The following is a 17,713-nucleotide window of genomic DNA, read 5'->3' as shown; positions in this document are numbered from 1 at the left end:
CGTTGAACTACGTTTAAGTACGGGCAGCCTCGGTCGGAAAACAACGGATACGTATAGGTAAGTATGTTTAAGAACACTAATTACCGGATAAATAGGTTTCATCGAAGTTGGACAAAAGACTCGCACAAACGGCCACTCGTCATTTGAATGACCAAATTTAAAGTGTTTAAATAAATCAATATGCAAGAAATACTTGCATTTTTGTTACCAGAAAATTAATATCATTAACTATTTTCCATCATTTTTTAAACTTTTTTTTATTTGAAAATTTATTATCAATAACTCTCGGAACATTGTCGATTAGGTAGTCTGGGGCAATTTGACATACAATAAAAGTAATAATTCGACAGACTCTGTCGAAAACATATGAATGCTTTTTTATCCAAAATCTGATAAATCTTCTTTTGTAAATTTGCTCAACTCTTTACTTCTCCTAAACATTTTACCAGAAATGTTTGTCTTACTATCAAAAAGATCGTTCTTCAAAACTAAATAAAACATGAACCTTTATACGTTTTAATTGTTGACCTTCCCCACCCACTTTTGCACTGTGTCCGCCCTTAAATCAAGGGGGAAGGGGGAAACACTCGATCATCATATTATTGTGAGTAGTCATTGTGTATTGACACTTTCAATACATAATACATTAATGAAACAGAAAAGGTGCAGTTTCCACGTGCAGTGTGGGAACAAAAAAGTGGCACTGAAAGATTTGAATTGATTTAGTTAAAAAACGTTGCTAAGTGTTGTCTATGAATTAAAGGCAAATTGCAAAACACACAATGTTTTCGTAACACTATAGGACCAACACTATAAATACATATACGAAAATATCATCGAACATTGGTTTTATATGGACCTCAATCTGATGGGATGTTGTTAGATTCAAAAATCGTGACGTCGGCTATTTTCATTAACGCCGTGTCACCAATCTGATAGGTAAACCCGGACAGAATATTTCTAGATTTCCATAGCGTGACTTTCGCTTTATTGTATTAACGTTTTGTACGTTAATCTGTGATAACCATGATGATCTTTTCTCGTAACGTGACTTTCGCTATATTTCATTGACACTGTATACGTAAATCGTGATGACTACTCACGAGATGTTTTTAATTTTCCGTATCCTGACGTGTTTGTTATATTTCATTGTGCTTTGAACTTCAATCTGAGGTGAAACATGTTTCTAACTTACAAATCTCAGAAAGAAAAAATATATAGCAGTTATTCAATATAATTCCACAACTTTTATATTCTGCAAATACACATACATAAAATATATAGGATCACACAGTTACATTCGAAATTTGCAAGTTATTTTAATTGAGCCATCATATAAATTTCTTTCTCAGAATATCCAATATTTAACACATCAAAATATACAACTAGCAAGAGTTGTCGTGGGACAGCGCGCTCGATTAAACGTCATTTTGTCTTAAAAAAAGCATTTTCGATGTAATATATATCGGTCAAAACATTTATCAGTGATAGATATTATGTCACATGAATGAAGTACATCAAACTATTTGCCAAACAGTGCGTCTGACTATTACGCTGCATTATATGAGCTAAACACAATAGTGTGCATGATTGATTAATTAATTAATAATCTGCTTATGAATCTAATAATTGCAACCAGTCGAAAAAAACTCTGATCTTAAAATATCAACTTCCCTATCAAACACAAAATAAACAACACAAACACAAAGTCAAAATTAATAATGTATTGATAATTCGAACTTTTCGAGTTGCAAACAAATTGGCGATAAATCAATCAATCAATGACAAATCAATACTGCAGAAACTATAAACCAAAAGTGAAAGTAAATTACGCAGTAAATAATTAAATATTTTAAAGTTGAAATAATGCGATTAAAGACAACGTTTTGTAATTAAGATGAAAATGAATAAACGTAATTTTGCGATGTCCGTGAACATTTGTGCAAAGAATTAAACCAACTTGTATCAATGGTGTTCGAGATATAAATAAACATCACTTAAAGCCCTAAATCTATAAAAATGTAAAATATTTAAGGGCCATATGTTTTTATTCAGTACCATACAGAGTTATCTTACTTTACTGTGTGATAGCCCTGAATAACTGTGTGATGTATGAATTCCATTGATTGGACGGTATTGAAAATCTGTATTAAAACCCCGAGTTGTCCTAAGCCGATCAAAGGCCGATATTTGTTTTAGGATACTATGAAGCTGTGTTAAGTGTTTGATGGCCGTGTGATATATGACTTCAGCAGAATAAAGGATATAGAAGTTATAAATGAAAATATCTACTATAACTTAAACCAGAAACACGATGTACATATACCCTAAAACGTTATCCTCAGTACCTAAGTCGATCAGGGTTACGGTTAAGTGAAAATGCCGCCTTGCTCTCAAACTTTTTCAGGTCGCCGACGCAAATTCCGGGGCGAGTTGTACAGCCTTTTTCTTCGAATAGACGAGGTTCTCATTTGTCATGAATATTGAGAGAATTGTGAAAAGTGAAACATTTCTGTTGTTGTTTTCTAAAATAATGGTTATTTATTTGGCGTCAAATAATGTGTCATACAGGCAACTTTCTCTTCGTAAGAAACAAACTTATATAAGAATCGAGCAATACTTCAGTTCATATTTTTTGCCTTGTAAACTTTGACTAAATTGCCTTTGTTACCAGTGACATACATGGTGTCCTGCTTGTGATTGAATGAAACAGTTTGAGGGTGATCTATTCCTTGCACTTCACTTAGCAGCTGGGTTATCTTGCCACTGGGATGGTCCAGCAACATGATGTTGTTACTACCCCAACCACAGATAAGAAGCTGGTTTCCCACTGCAGTGATGCCTGTTGGTTCTGTCAGCTTAGGGTCCTTGAATGTCTGAAGGATGTTGAGGTCCATGTCCAGCTTGGTGATGGTGTCCTGGGAACGGTATGACACATATATCACTGCAGCCTTACCTTCACCGACCACATTCAGGTACGATGAAAAGCCAAACCATGGCCGCGAAAGGTCTGTTCTGTCTATTTTCTTTATCAATCTCCCGCTCATGTTAATTATCTCAATCCTTCCAGTGCTTTAAGATACTATCAACCTGTCATTATGATAACCAATACAACTTCATCTGCCAGCCATCTTGATATGATCCTCAAGGGAGAGTTGTCCCAGTGTCTTCACGAACTGAATACGTCCTATTATTTTTAAACATACAGCCAACTTGTCCCCGGGAAGGATAGCCATGCTCTGTGGTTGATCTGGCAGGCTGACCTCGGACATCAGTTTGTTGGTTTGCATGTCAATCATTTCGATTTTATTAGAACTCAAATCAGCCAATAACATCCTGTTTCCAGGAAGGAGGAGCATTTCCATCATGTATCCGATAACTCGAATGTCAGAATCTCGAGTGAATCGAAGGCTGGTGATGACTGTCTGGTTTCCTGTGCCAGCGAAAAATAGATGCTAAGCAGCTGTATTGTTTTTGATAAAAATCATTAATTTTATTCATCGACTGTCATATATCACATAAGTATAGTGTATGTCGCATAAGCAAAATATATATTCAATACAGGAATATTCATTTCACAACTACGGCTGTGTGACTAATTTCACTTACCTTTATTAATGAAAGCCGCGTGCACAATAATTCCGATCAAAACAACGGCAAACAGTAGGACATGTTCGTTCGCACCTCTGCTTACTGAAAAGCAAAGGAACTGCCAGCGTCATGAAATGATAGAAATTCATATTATATCGTTGTATGATATCTTTAATCAATTCTAAATATGGTAATAGTTCTTATCATCGTAATAGTTCCAATTATCGTAATATAAAGTTATAACACAAGAGTTGAAATAAATATCAAATATCGGTGTATAACATGTTACCTTGCCCTTGCTTGAAGATTATTTGTGAAACAATTTCCTATGATGCTGGTCCACTTAAGTATGATGTAAAGATAAGTTAGACAAAAGAGATTTTGATGTCATGCACAGCGCTTATTTAAACTGACATTGAGCTCTATCGTGACATTGACCTTTTAATTTAAAGCACATATGCTATTAGGGACATTGCTCGACAATAGGCTTACCAAGTCATTGAGGAATGTTATCTATGATAGACGAAATATATCAATGACAATGGCAATAACAGCTACAGTGACATTTTGATTTGATATTTCTCTTTGATAAGCAAGCATGAATTTAATCCCCGACAAAACATCCCATACTGCTCGTTTAATCTGTAAATATTCTGCTAACAAGATAGCCCTATATCGCTCATCTGATATATGGATCTCTTGGCATGGCATTTCGATTGTGTTCATAACGTTTTATAATGAGTTGAGCTTGGCTAGGCTTTTACTAGACAAAACCTTATTTCACATATGACCTTGATTTTGAGTAATCGACGTTAACAAGGGGAACAAACCGACCAAATACAAAATTAATCAAAATAATCAAGAATATTTAAGATTTTTTTTAAATAGAAGGCTCGTTCATAAACATTCTTACTGTTTAAGTATGGCAAATATGCATTCAGAAAGTTGCTAAAACGTAATATACACCATTTGTTTATACAACAAAGTAGTCTAAATTTTACCATTTGCACTATTACCATACTCAGCTTAGATAATACGATGTAAACATTCTGTAAAGATATCATGTGATTGTTTGCATGTAGTAGACATATTGCAAAATGAATGGCGGTAACTCTATCTCTGATACATAAATGGGGCAATAATAAATACATACTGGTCCAATTGATCAAGCTTAGTCGAGATATTATGATATTACCTGTTATTATAAAAGACCACTGACGATTACTATTTGAAAATAAAGAACTTATTTTTGCGGTAAATATCTCCTGAACTTTGCTTTAAAGGCTTGATTAAACCTATCTTACAATTATAAAAATGTTCATAACTAAAACAAAATCCTAGGTGATGAGTTAACAGAGCAACTGATGTGATTTTTTAATGCCTTCATTCAAAGGATTACACAGGGTTAATATTTAGAGAGTAGGCGCGGATCAAGGATGTTAGAGTGGGCGTAACTTAGAGCTGCAACTGTTTAAATTTCGCCCGCTATTCGGAACCAAACTCTATTTGGTTCGAAATGTTTGCAGTAGGGTTGGGGGTTTTCCTCCATGAAACAAATATTTCTAGTCCGAAATGCTTGACTTTGAGCGTATTTGATTAATTTTTGTGCACTGATATTGACATTAAAAGTAATCTTGTAAGATCTAAAAAGAGAGGTGAATCAGGCGCGTCCCTCTGGATCCATTAGTAAAAAGCCTTCACATCAAAACACTAATAAAACTAGTATTTTAATTGGCTGACAATATGAGAACATGTCTCCCTGTACTAAACATAGAACTATTGAAAAACAGTATTATCTCAGATATGGACCCCTGCTGTTATTGTGTAATTTGTAAGTGTCATTAAACTAATGAAATAAAAACTATATGAGGTTAACGGGTTAAGTAAATATAACAACTCAAAGTCCTTGACGCCTCCCAACGTGCAAATATTGGTGGAATAGGCCAACAATTATTTTTTCAAACGTTCATGTTAAGATAAATTTTATGGACAAACGTTTTTCAAGAGAGTAGGCATACTTCTTTGCAAGTTTTTTTTAAGAAAAAGTTGTGAAGCAAATGTTAAGAAATGCTTGTTTACGAATGTATGGCATTTTTTTTCGGAACAGTATGTCTCAAATCCAAATATATAATTGCTTCATTATGCCAGATACTTCATAGTAAACAATGGAATGTGGTTTCTTGATGATATGTTTTTAAAAAAGAATATGCGCTTCATAGAATCAATAAATGTAATTATGTTTCTTGGAATGAAGAAATCACCCAAAGCCACGGAATGCATTTTAATTGGGTAGTATTTCATATTTTGACACAATAACATTTTAATTTCGTAGTTAGATTTTCCCGAAAAAAGGTCAAATGCCTTTTAAGCCAGTAACTCACAAAATATTATTCAGGTTTATTCATTTACATTTATCACCTACACAAGTTTTGGAGAAAATACATATCATGGTTGATACTTATGAACCTCAAAATTGAATGTGTTTCGGTCTTACTTACATTTGCACAAGTAAAAGGCCCTGAATATTGACAAGCTTTTAAAGTATATCGTGATCATACCGTGTGGTTGTGTTTTCCTTGGTGCTTCATGTTTTTCCTTTATTTTACCAAGGCCGGTTTTGGACGCCAGGAGCTTCTTAGTAATGGAATCCTTTTCAAATCGGTACTCATGAATGATCTTCTCCTTGTTCATGCCAGCAAGGGTTGACCGCAGTCCGGCTAGCTCAGTTTGTGCTCTCTTCGTTTCAATAAACAATTTGGCAGGATTGCTTTCCAGGCAACTTAGCCTTAATTTGATTGTTTCTGCTTTAGATTTCATGTGGTCACATTTAGGTTTTAGGGAATCTAATAGGGTTTCGTCCATGCTTTTCATTTGTTGTATGTTCTCCAAAAGGAAGTCTGTCCTCTGATCAAAGTACTTTTCAATATCATCTCTATATTCCCTCAGTTTCAAAACTTCGGCTTTACTAATCTGTGTTACAAAGTTCTTGTTGTTTTCGATTTTGGACGCATATTCGTCAACGTCTGTAAGGAAATCGACAATGTCGTTGTTGACGCTTTCATTTTCAGCCTTGCACAACTCAGATATTAAGCTAACGTTGCATGAGCGATGATTAAACGCTAGGCAATGACCACAAACCGGCAAATCGTGCGACGAACAGAAATATTTGATGATCTCATCTGGGTGCTCCTCACATGGTTCATAGCTCTCTTCGTCATTTGACTTGTCGCCAATGCTTGCTGGCATGCTATCCTGGCCGCAAACGCATTGGGACTGAATCTCTTTCTTATGAGTAATTTCATACAGAGCTTTCTTGCAGGAAGTACAGTAGCCCTCAGCTTGGACGGATTCCCCATCATGACAGTAAAGCTGGCAGCAGCTGTCGTCGATGGCAGATGCAATTTGTTGAAGCTTCTTTCCAGGTACCTCCATTCAGAGTCTGTTTAAGATGATAGTTCAATATTAAACTATAAGTTACAAATCAAGACCCGCTGTCAGCATGTAATGTGTTATCGATACGACAGAGCACAAATTACACGCAAATGCTGTAATTCAACTTTTCAAAAGTAATGACAAGGCCAAATAGAACCATAACGTAATTTTGACTAAATATACATTCCAGCAATTCTAGAGCCTTCTTGCTAAGTCTTGACATAATATGCGTCCGTCAATGTGACAAAATAAATATTGTCAATAATGCTAATTTTGTGATCAATAGATTACTTTAGCAGATAAACATGGGAGTCCTGAAACAGATCATTGGAGTTTTCATCATAAAGACCGGTTTATAAATTAGATTTGATCTTTCTGCCAAAAATGTGAGAGTATGCTAATATTCTACAGCTGCAGGTCCGGTATTTTTGACTGGCTCCGGATTTACAAAATCGAAAGCCTTCATGCAAAAGAAAGCATTTAATTTGTTTTTTAAACAATTGCGTCGGCAGATTGTTTAATGTTTATCACAGTTTATATTTACAGAAAATGCTGTTTTCGTACAATATAATTACGCTACATCCATTCCAATCAAAATGATAATACTATTTCCATAAATCCCATTTTGATGTAATGTGAGAACGAATATGCTCCCTTATGAATAATAAATAAAAATAATAGAAATAATAATAATAAATTAATATAAGAAAGAATAATGTTGTGTAACTTTAGCCGTTTTTGGTACCACCATTCCAGATGAGTCATGCGCAACATCGGGCCACTTCTTATTATTTCTTTACTGAATGGTTTATGAAAAAGAACATTATGACATTTCAATAAAGCGCAATAAAAACATGCTATTGCCATCAAAACACGCATTTACAAGATCCATTCTAACAATTTATGACCTATTTCCTATATTAATGTCTTCTAAATGACTTAAAAACTTGCGATTACTCAATCTAAAGCTGTAGCTATTTTCAGAATGACTTGATCAACGCTTAATTTCAAGTTGACATCACCGTACCCTGGCTATTCATCATGTAAAACTCCAGTGTATTTTGTAAATTTGTCACACGATGGCGTGCGTTGCGACGAGTTAAAACCCGATCAAGATTAAAAGGGTAAATCAATACCGTTTAAAACATGTTTAGACTGTCCTTTAATGCTGTGACATGCTTTAATCTGTGTTAGCTCTATTTTTTAAAGTTTAAGTAAATATATTAAACGTGCTAGACCCTAATCACACATAACTTAATAATACTAAAATAACTTACCAGTTTCCCCAAATCCAAATACAGACGTATGTCAATTTTCGAATTTAATGCAGGGAAATGAACAGACAGATAAATTAGGAATGCAAGTGTCGTTATCGGTGTCCTTGACACTGTACAGAATCAATAGACTGATAACCTTTCTATTTGTGAGACCATTTATTAAATTCAGAATGACATTAAAAGGGACTCACTTACAAGATTCATGACAATTAAAGGGACACGCTCACAGAATTAATGATATTAAAAGAGACTCACTCACAGAGTTCATGATATTTAAAGGGGCTCACACACAGAGTGTATGATAATCAAAGGGGCTTACTCACAAGGTTCATTATATTCAATAGGGGTTCACTTACAGGGTTCATGATAATCAAAGTGGCTCACTCACAAAGTTCTTGATAATTAAAAGGGCTCACTCACAGAGCTCATGATAATCAAAGGGGCTCACTTATAGATTTTATGACAATCAAACGAGCTCACTCACAGGGTTCGTGACATTTACAGGGACTCACTCACAGAGTTCATGACATTTACAGGGACTCACTTACATGGTTCGTGATATTTATAGGGACTCACTCACAGAGTTCATGACATTTAAAGGGACTCACAGAGTTTATGACATTTAAAGGGACTCACTCACAATGTTCATGACATTTAGAGGGACTCACTAACAGAGTTCATGACATTAACAGGGACTTACAGAGTTAATGACATTTACATGGACTCACACGCACAGAGTTCATGACATTTAAAGGAACTCACAGAGTTCATGACATTTACAGGGACTCACAAGGTTCGTGATATTTACAGGGACTCACTCACAGAGTTCATGAAATTTAAAGGGAATCGTTTACATGGTTCGTGACATTAACAGGGATTCACTCACATAGTTCGTGATATTTAAAGGGACTAACTTACAGAGTTCATGATATTTACAGGGACTCACTTACAGGGTTCGTGACATTAACAGGGACTCACTAACAGAAATCATGACATTTACAGGGGCTCACTTACAGGGTTCGCGACATTAACAGGGACTCACTCACAGAGTTCATGATATTTCAAGGGACTCACTTACAGAGTTCATGATATTTACATGGACTCACTTACAAAGTTCGTGACATTTACAGGGACTCACTCACAGAGTTCATGACATTTACAGGGACTCTCTTACAGGGTCCGTGACATTTACAGGGACTCACTCACAGAGTTCGTGACATTTACAGGGACTCACTTACAGGGTTCATGACATTTACAGGGACTCACTTACAGGGTTCGTGACATTTACAGGGACTCACTCACAGAGTTCATGACATTTACAGGGACTCACTTACAGGATTCGTGACATTAACAGGGACTCACTCACAGATTATATGATATTAAAAGGGGCCACCTAAAGGGTTCGTGACATTTACAGGGACTTACTCACAGAGTTCAGGATATTTATAGGGACTCACTTACAGGGTTCGTGACATTAACAGGGACTCACTCAAATAGTTCATGACATTTACAGGGACTCACTCACAGATTTCATGACATTTACAGGGTTCGTGACATTAACAGGGACTCATTCATATAGTTTAAGACATTTATAGAGACTCACTCACAGAGCTCATGATATTTCAAGGGACTCAATCACAAATTTCATGATATTCAAAGGGGCTCACTTACAGGGATCATGACATTTAAAGGGAAACAACCACATAACTTATTTTTGTTACGTTATTTGTTATACGTATATTTAATTTTGTAATTTTACATATTTTTATGAATAAACACCTAACAGTTAAACAGGTATAGATTTTCCTTAATAGGTTTGCTATTTAAGTATAATAAATTTATGTCTGATAAGAGTCTATTATGTTTTATATAACATTACAATCATCAACAATAAAACATTTATCACTATTGATTTGCCAGTCTGGTTCAAGTTTAATGGGACTGTTCGAAATTGTTGGAGTCCTTATATTAACATTTATTTAAATCTATATTTCTGCTAAAATAAATATATTATTCAACAGTATTTTCTCTTTTTTCTTTCTCTCGTTGTTCTCAACGGTGGGTAAATTAGAACAGCTACCGTAACCTAATTTTATACAACAATGAATGCGCAGATAAAAGAGTTCTATATTAATATGTTTATTCTAACTGTATTACAACTAAAAAATTAGAATTTGAGTAATGTAATTAACAATAACAAGAAAACAACAAAAATATCGCCAATCACAAAGTTCTCATTATGTCTCGCGATAATACGCGATACTAATACGAGTTTTCAAATTGGAGAGAAATTCCACTCACCCATTCCACTTACTTGTTGAGCGTTATTTTGAATCAGTTTGTGTATGAATCATGCTGTAATACGTTGTTGGACAAATCAGCAAGTGCATTGTCATTTCTTTGGAAGTTAACATTCAATTTGGATGAAACGACAGTGGCGGTGGGTGGGGTAACGTGACCTTTTTTGCAGAAGGGAAGCCAGAGGACGCGAGAAGGCTTAGTGATGAATTGAGCTCTTTCTATTGAACTTTGCTTGGTGCACTACAATATGTTAGTGTTTTATTTCCTCAATTTCTTGTTTTGTCAGATGTTTTATTGTTGTTAATTTCCAATTCCGAAATAAGTCGTTATCATTGTCATTTAATATTTCTTCACCTGTTCCATCCATCGTCAAATCATCTACATTAAAATCAATCAAATTATCGTTGCTTATTTTGTTTTAACTGCTTTACTGCAGATTTTAGTTTTGCAGGTTGCCAATAATTTTACTACGATTTCACTGAAAAAATAGTTCCGTAGTAAATATGCCCCGCCCATTAGTATTATTTGGCCTAATGACAGGACAGAAGTATCTAACAAATGCACGCGATTTCGATGTGAACTGCCATTGCACTTTATACAGAAATAATGTGAAATTGATATGACTTCAGTCTTCACCCATTTTGCACAGCCCCATTGCATACCATACCCCAATAAAATGCAACATGTCGAATTTTAAGCCTAAAATGTACGTCGATCTGTGATGACCACGAACGAGATGATTTTCATTCTCGTATCATGACTTTTGCTATATGCCATTAACGCTGGATACGTAAATCTGTGATGACTATTAACGAGATGTTTTTAAATTCCCGTAGCGTGACATTCGGTACATGTCCTTGCGGCGTGTGCGTTAATCTGTAATGACCACAAGCAAACTATTTTTAGATTCCCTTAGCGTGACTTTGACTACATTTCATAAACGTTGTGTACGTCAATCTGAGGTGACCCCGAAAGATATGCTTTCAGATTCCCATATCGTTTGCTAAATTTCATTATACTTTGTACTTCAATCTGAGGTGAACCGAAAGGGATATTTCTAAATTCCACTATTGCGACTTCATAGATTTCATTAATGCTGTGAATGTCAATACGAGATGAACCCGAACGGGTTGTTTTTGGGTTTCCGTTGCATGACGTTTTTAAGAGATCATTGAGAGTCCAGTTTGGACAAGATTGCAAAATATACATATCTCAGAAAAAATAAGTTATTCTATATAATTCCACAACGGCCATAGTATTCATATACGCATATATACAATATATACTACTCAAAATTTGAATCACGGATCACTTGATTAGTTATTTGTAAAAACTTAACCAAATAAACATGCTTATTTAATTTCAAAGCATTAGCTTTATCCCTTCGTAGGCCTCCAGAATGTTTGATGATTTTGATTGTATTGCTACCAGCGCGTGCACGAGCGGCACGGAAAACTGCATACCCACGAAATAAGGCGTTTTGGCATACATGAAACAACTTAAAAATGTGTTTATTTCTTGTTTTTCGCTTCGTGTATTCGATTTTTACTCGGAACATCTACCACATTTTGTTCAAAATGCCAAACAGAAGACGTTTAACTCCTGATGAAATGCATGTTGGCATTGGATGCTGGAGGCAGGGTTGTCTCAGAGGACTGTGGCAGAACACCTGAATGTGTCACAAAGTGTAGTTTGCAGGATGTGGAATCATTATCAAACGAATGGAAATGCTCAACATCGACATGGTGGTGGTAGTGCAAAGGCTACATCTGACGTTCAGGATCGTTACATTGCGGTTTTAGCCAGATGGAACCGCTTTCGTAACGCCACTTCGTTACGTAATGACTTCCAGAACGCCAGAAACGTAAGAGTTTCAACGCAAACCATCAGAAATCGTTTGCATAGTGCTGGCTTGATGGCACGACGACCGGCAATTCGCATCCCACTGACCCGATACCACATCCAGGACCGTTTGGAATGGGGTTGACGGCTGTTCGTTATTGTAACGAGATCCTGGACGTTTATGTTCGACCGTATGCAGGTGCAATCGGTCCTGATTTCATTCTCATTAATGATAATGCGCGCCCACACAGAGCAAACATCACAAACCAATTTCTGGAAAATGCTACCATCGAGAGAATGGACTGGCCAGTTCGTTCCCCCGACATGAACCCGATCGAGCATGCCTGGGACATTCTTCAGAAAGCTGTTTCTGCTCGTCCGGCTCAGCCAACAACGGTTCCTCAGCTTAAAACTGCGCTTCAGAAGGAATGGGCCAGACTCCCTCAGCAACAGTTCCGGAGGCTTATCACCAACATGCGGAGGCGATGTCAAGCTTTTATTGACGCTCGTGGACACCACACACGCTACTAACATGGTCTAAGAAAAGTTTAAAGATATTCTGTTGACTTTCCAAATTTGTTGACAACCTGATATACGCCTGCTTTTGACCCCTATCATGTTTCTAGTCCAGTGGATTAGCAAAATGTTTGTGCACTTTTGGAAACAAGCATGAAATTTTGCACACATATACATATGACCATGACAGACTTTTTCTGCTGTAGAACCACTTCGACAGCGCCACCTGGTGCCAGGTGGCGCCACCTGGCGGCAGAGGTGGGAGTTTTTTGCTTATATATTTATATAAATGACCATAACTTTTAATCTAGGTAACATTTTTACATTCTGTTTGCAGCATATATGTCTTGTTACATAATAGCATACAATGGAAACACTTCTGCAGCGCCCCCTGGTGTCATGTGGCACCACATAGCGCCACCTGGCGGCAGAGGTGGGATTTTTTGCTTATATATTTACATAAATGACCATAACTTTTGATCTAGGTAACATTTTTACATTCTGTTTGCAGCATATATGTCTTGTTACATAATAGCATAAAATGGAAACACTTCTGCAGCGCCCCCTGGTGTCATGTGGCACCACATAGCGCCACCTGGCGGCAGAGGTGGGACAATTTAAGTCCCCTATATTGGGATCAAGTGTTCTTAATAATGCCACTAATTGTCTATGGAGAATGCAAATGTTAATTAGAACACGACATGGTTATGTCATCTTATAACGAAAATATCCACAACATTGCCTCCAAAGCCTACCAGATGTGTTTGCATTGGTATGTCAATTGCTTTTTGTTCGGTCACAAGCAATCATTTATCTCCCTTAATTATGTCAATTGTCTATGCATAATCCATGCACATGCATGAACACAGCGTGGTACATGACAACTTAGCACGGAAACATCCACAACGGCCTGTGGTGCACACTTTCTTGCAGCCACATTTGATGAGCTCGCGACATCCCTTTGATGCTTCTGGTAGCGGGGTCCAATATGGCTCCCATCCATCGTTTGTTTTCGTCCAACTCCACGCTGCCGGATCTGGTAGTTTCATTTGTGATCTGATCGATTGCCCCCACACATGGCCACCTTGATAAGTAGCTCTTTCGGCATGCTCAGTGAGAGCTGCTTTCGTTGGAGGTAGACTGTCGTACTTGAATCTGCCTTTTCTTGTGAAGAGATCTTTCCTAACTTCATTGACGTCTTTGAGTTGGCTGGTTCGGTCGTAGACAAGAATGACAAATCTCTCTATCAGAGAAGTAGCTTCTGTACTAATGACATCAGTGCCGCTGCACAAGTCTACAAATGCTTCTGTTATCTCTGGGTACACACGCCAAACGGCCCACATGGTTTTCTTTCCTTTCCCAGCGAATGCGGACACCGTATCACATCCCGTGAATGCGTGAAACATCGGCAACGATGCAGCTTTCGGTGAGCCTAGTGCACACGCAATTTCATGGGCTGGTAGATAACAAAATCCCTTGCCTGTGCCAAAGGCCACCTATAACTCTTCGACACCAATTCGCTCTACATATGCAATCGCTAGAACGAGGATGTCAGTGTCTACGGTCCTGATAAGGCACTTTTTACTGCCTTTGTTTGCAGCATCACTGGCATGAAGAATGACTCTCGTGTCCGCCTCTTCATGATTGCATGGACTAATGTAGGCACAGTCTGCATTTGGTTGTGAGCAGAGTACGTCTACTCCATCAGTGGCATACACCTCGTGTTCTGTTTGTTGTCTGTTTATAACAGCGTGTGTCAAAAAGTCAAACAGCTCTACTTTGTTTTCTGCCACACAGAGAAACTTCATCCAGTTCGTCGGAATTTTAGATGTTCCCAAAACTCTCCGTCTGATCCCTGTTCCTCTCTTCTTCCTTGTTGATTCCTTCAGACTGTCAGGTATGTATGCATCCCAAACCACATCCACGCGTTGTGCATTCTGTAACTGTCTGTCAATGTATGGCAAATATATGGCAGAGGCATATTCGTTGAAGGTTACCGCTGTTCTTGGAGCAAGTAAATGCACTACTGCGGCACCATCCAAGATTATACAGTCCACTGTAGGTCCATCAGTCTTAGGAGTAATCAGGCTTTGCAGGCATGGAATCAAATCTGACTTGTTGCTTGCACGCAGCTTCCCATGATCTGAGAGACTTGGTGCGTAGGGATGATTCTCATACATGAAGAAGTCGTCTTGGTTAACTGCTCGTGTTTGGCAGGATACATACAGCTGCGACATAAGTTCGCGATCAACTTCTAGGTCAGCTACTTGCAGCTGTGAACGAGATGGATTTTTTTTCTGTGGTCTGCTGAAGAGTGGCAATTGCTGTTTCGCTATGGGGTCTGAGATGGGTTTTTCTGCCTTCACTAGCCTCTGCTCTACATAGGCATCGTACGCTTTCACGCCTATTTGTTCTATGTTCCTGACCGTCTTAACTACGGACTCACTGACTATGTCCTTTGTGTCCAGGACTAGAAGATCAGCACTTTCTTCAAGAAAGGGATTCCCCATGTCTTCAATAGTTGACACTAGAGACATTACCTGCTTGGCAAATGCAGTTTGTACTGCTGGAGTCTGCTCATGGTGACCGGTGGCATCATCTTGAGCAGTGAACGCGGTCTCAAATTCAATTGTTATCCTTGCTAGCTCAGGTCCTGCAACCATCCAACGTCTGAACGCACTCGGATTTTCTGTGAGGCCTACTGCACCCCCAGATCCCTTCACCATCGCATTGTTCTGCTCATGACCTTGATCAATTGCCATTCCAGATGATACACGAGCAGTTTTGTGAATCACAAAGTTACCATTCTGGAATTCAGTGTGTAAGTCTGGATGAACCTGTGAAAGCGTGTTCATGTCTCGAATGTGAACAGGTAGCCATCGGGCATAGTTGGTTTGATCCAGTGCAAAGAACCACGGAGTCAGCTTGTTCAGGGTCTCTAACTAGAGGCAAAAATTGCCATCGCGTTCAGCTCTAACGAACATCAATACCATGAGTTGCAGTTTCAGAGTTAGCCACCAATATTGAAAGTGAGGGCATGCCACAACCCGTTGCTCCTCCCAGTCGCCAATTTCAACTTTTGGATCTTCTTCAGGAAGTGAATCGATGTACGCCTTGTGCTTGAGGATGGCAAGGCTAGCAGCTGTGACTTGATGGGCATGTCTCGTCTTTGTGACATGAGCTACTTTAATAAATGAGTCTGCAGTGCCGGGCGTTGTTACATCTGCTTGAACAAGGGCTGATGTCCAACCGCTGTCTTGCAGCCAAGTACCAAGTGCTCGAAATGCAGCCATTTCAATATGTAGCCCACCAAACATAATGAGATATTTGTCTTCACCGTGTGTAACTGGCCAGGACATCTGAATCTGCTTTGCCAAGGAATACAGGTGTTGGTCTACAGCCATGACTGCGATCTGACCCGGATTGACATAATGTGTTGCATTTCTGATCACATCCATCCCATGCTTGACCATGGCAACTGTGTGCGCACTCTCATAAAAGAGTGGCAACAAGGAACCCAAGGTGACTGGATGTGGTTCTTGGGACTGTCGGGAAGCATGATACGCAGCCCATGACACATATTCACCTCTTTCAAGTTTGGTCTTGTCTACTAGACGTCTCACTTGGACAAGCCATTCTTGTTCTTCAAGCATTGCCTCTTGAACGGAAGTTTCAGCTGGCGTAACAGGACCAACAATTGCTACTGGAATACACATTGTTTTTGTGCGTAGTATTGCTGGTGGGACATCTGCATAGGCGTCTGGGAGTGGCACAACCTTTCGCTTGTCATCGTGTGGTGATGCAGGATGGAGCAAGGTTATACCTCTGTCAGTTCCAGGTACAGCCTCTGTCGGAAACTGGAAGAGTGATATGCTTGTTCCGTGGAAGGAATCGTGTGCGGTAGCTGATGTTGGGTTGTGATCACAGTTATCAAGGGCACCTACTGTGAACAGTCCTAGCTTCATATTGACAGGACAAACGACGCCTTCTGCTTCAAACCTATCACATGTTCCATTTGCCAGATCAGTGATAACCTGCAAAACACGGTCATAGCACACGCTCATGCCAAGCTGAAACATCATGTCAACCAGTCTCTTCTTGCGTGTTGCAGCGTGTAGTTTTAGGCCAATATATAGAGGCAGCGGTGTTTCACGATCCGCTTTATGTCTGACCTGTCCAGAGGTAGATGCATGCCTGGAATGTTTTACAGCATTGAAAAGGAACATCTGTGATATGGTTAGGGCTGCTTGTAGGTCTGAGTTTTCCTTTGCGGACTGATCCTTTATGCTCGGTCCCTGTCAACTAATGCCTTCAAAGACTTGGGTATGACATGTTCTTGACACTGTGGGGGAAATGACCCATTGAATAAGGACACATTGTCGAACATGTCTAATCGCACTATTTCAGCCGCCTTTGCAATATGGATTGCATCCAGATCATAGTCTCTATGGCGATTCGCTTCCTGTACAAGATTTGCTACATCAGAGTTAAACATGAAAATCACACCTTGACCCTGACTACATTTACTCGTATGTGCTGAGAGATCTGGTATTTGTGACAAGATTTTGTCCTTCAATCGTGTTGCATGCACACTGTCCTTAACACCCAGTTCCTCCATTCTGTTATTGTACAACTGGACCAGGTTAGCTAACCTGAACGAAGGTCGCTCTTCATCACACCTAGCCTCGTCAATGTATGCAAGCAGTTCAGCAAACACGATGCCATGGATGTTACCATCGGAGTTACTCTCATGT

General features: G+C 38.5%; 2 protein-coding genes across 2 annotated transcripts; both read right to left on the bottom strand.

The window, feature by feature from the left end:
* Nucleotides 1-1,709: 1,709 nt before the first annotated feature.
* On the bottom strand, nucleotides 1,710-8,401 carry LOC128239111 (uncharacterized). The gene is made up of 4 exons (XM_052955584.1): nucleotides 8,301-8,401; nucleotides 6,150-7,030; nucleotides 3,610-3,693; nucleotides 1,710-3,433 (listed from the first exon to the last, which is right to left on the bottom strand). Exons 2-4 carry the CDS (start codon nucleotides 7,021-7,023, stop codon nucleotides 3,117-3,119), a joined length of 1,275 nt encoding a protein of 424 aa, XP_052811544.1. The 5' UTR covers nucleotides 7,024-7,030; nucleotides 8,301-8,401; the 3' UTR covers nucleotides 1,710-3,116.
* A 5,023-nt stretch (nucleotides 8,402-13,424) lies between these two features.
* Nucleotides 13,425-16,035, bottom strand: LOC128239267 (uncharacterized). The gene has a single exon (XM_052955835.1). It carries the CDS (start codon nucleotides 15,812-15,814, stop codon nucleotides 14,456-14,458), a length of 1,359 nt encoding a protein of 452 aa, XP_052811795.1. The 5' UTR covers nucleotides 15,815-16,035; the 3' UTR covers nucleotides 13,425-14,455.
* Nucleotides 16,036-17,713: the final 1,678 nt, after the last annotated feature.

The sequence above is a fragment of the Mya arenaria genome, chromosome 6, assembly GCF_026914265.1.
Source record: "Mya arenaria isolate MELC-2E11 chromosome 6, ASM2691426v1".
In the NCBI taxonomy this organism is placed as follows: Eukaryota; Metazoa; Mollusca; class Bivalvia; order Myida; family Myidae; genus Mya; species Mya arenaria.
This window is presented reverse-complemented; position numbering and strand designations above follow the sequence as displayed.

Bases quoted from the DNA above. Each gene is read 5' to 3' on its own strand.
- LOC128239111 (XM_052955584.1), bottom strand. From the start codon at position 7,023: ATGGAGGTACCTGGAAAGAAGCTTCAACAAATTGCATCTGCCATCGAC. The intron at 3,694-6,149 runs GTATGATCACGA...TTTGCTTTTCAG, and splicing joins AAGGAAAACACAACCACACG to TAAGCAGAGGTGCGAACGAA. The intron at 3,434-3,609 runs GTAAGTGAAATT...TCGCTGGCACAG, and splicing joins CGCGGCTTTCATTAATAAAG to GAAACCAGACAGTCATCACC.
- LOC128239267 (XM_052955835.1), bottom strand. From the start codon at position 15,814: ATGAACACGCTTTCACAGGTTCATCCAGACTTACACACTGAATTCCAG.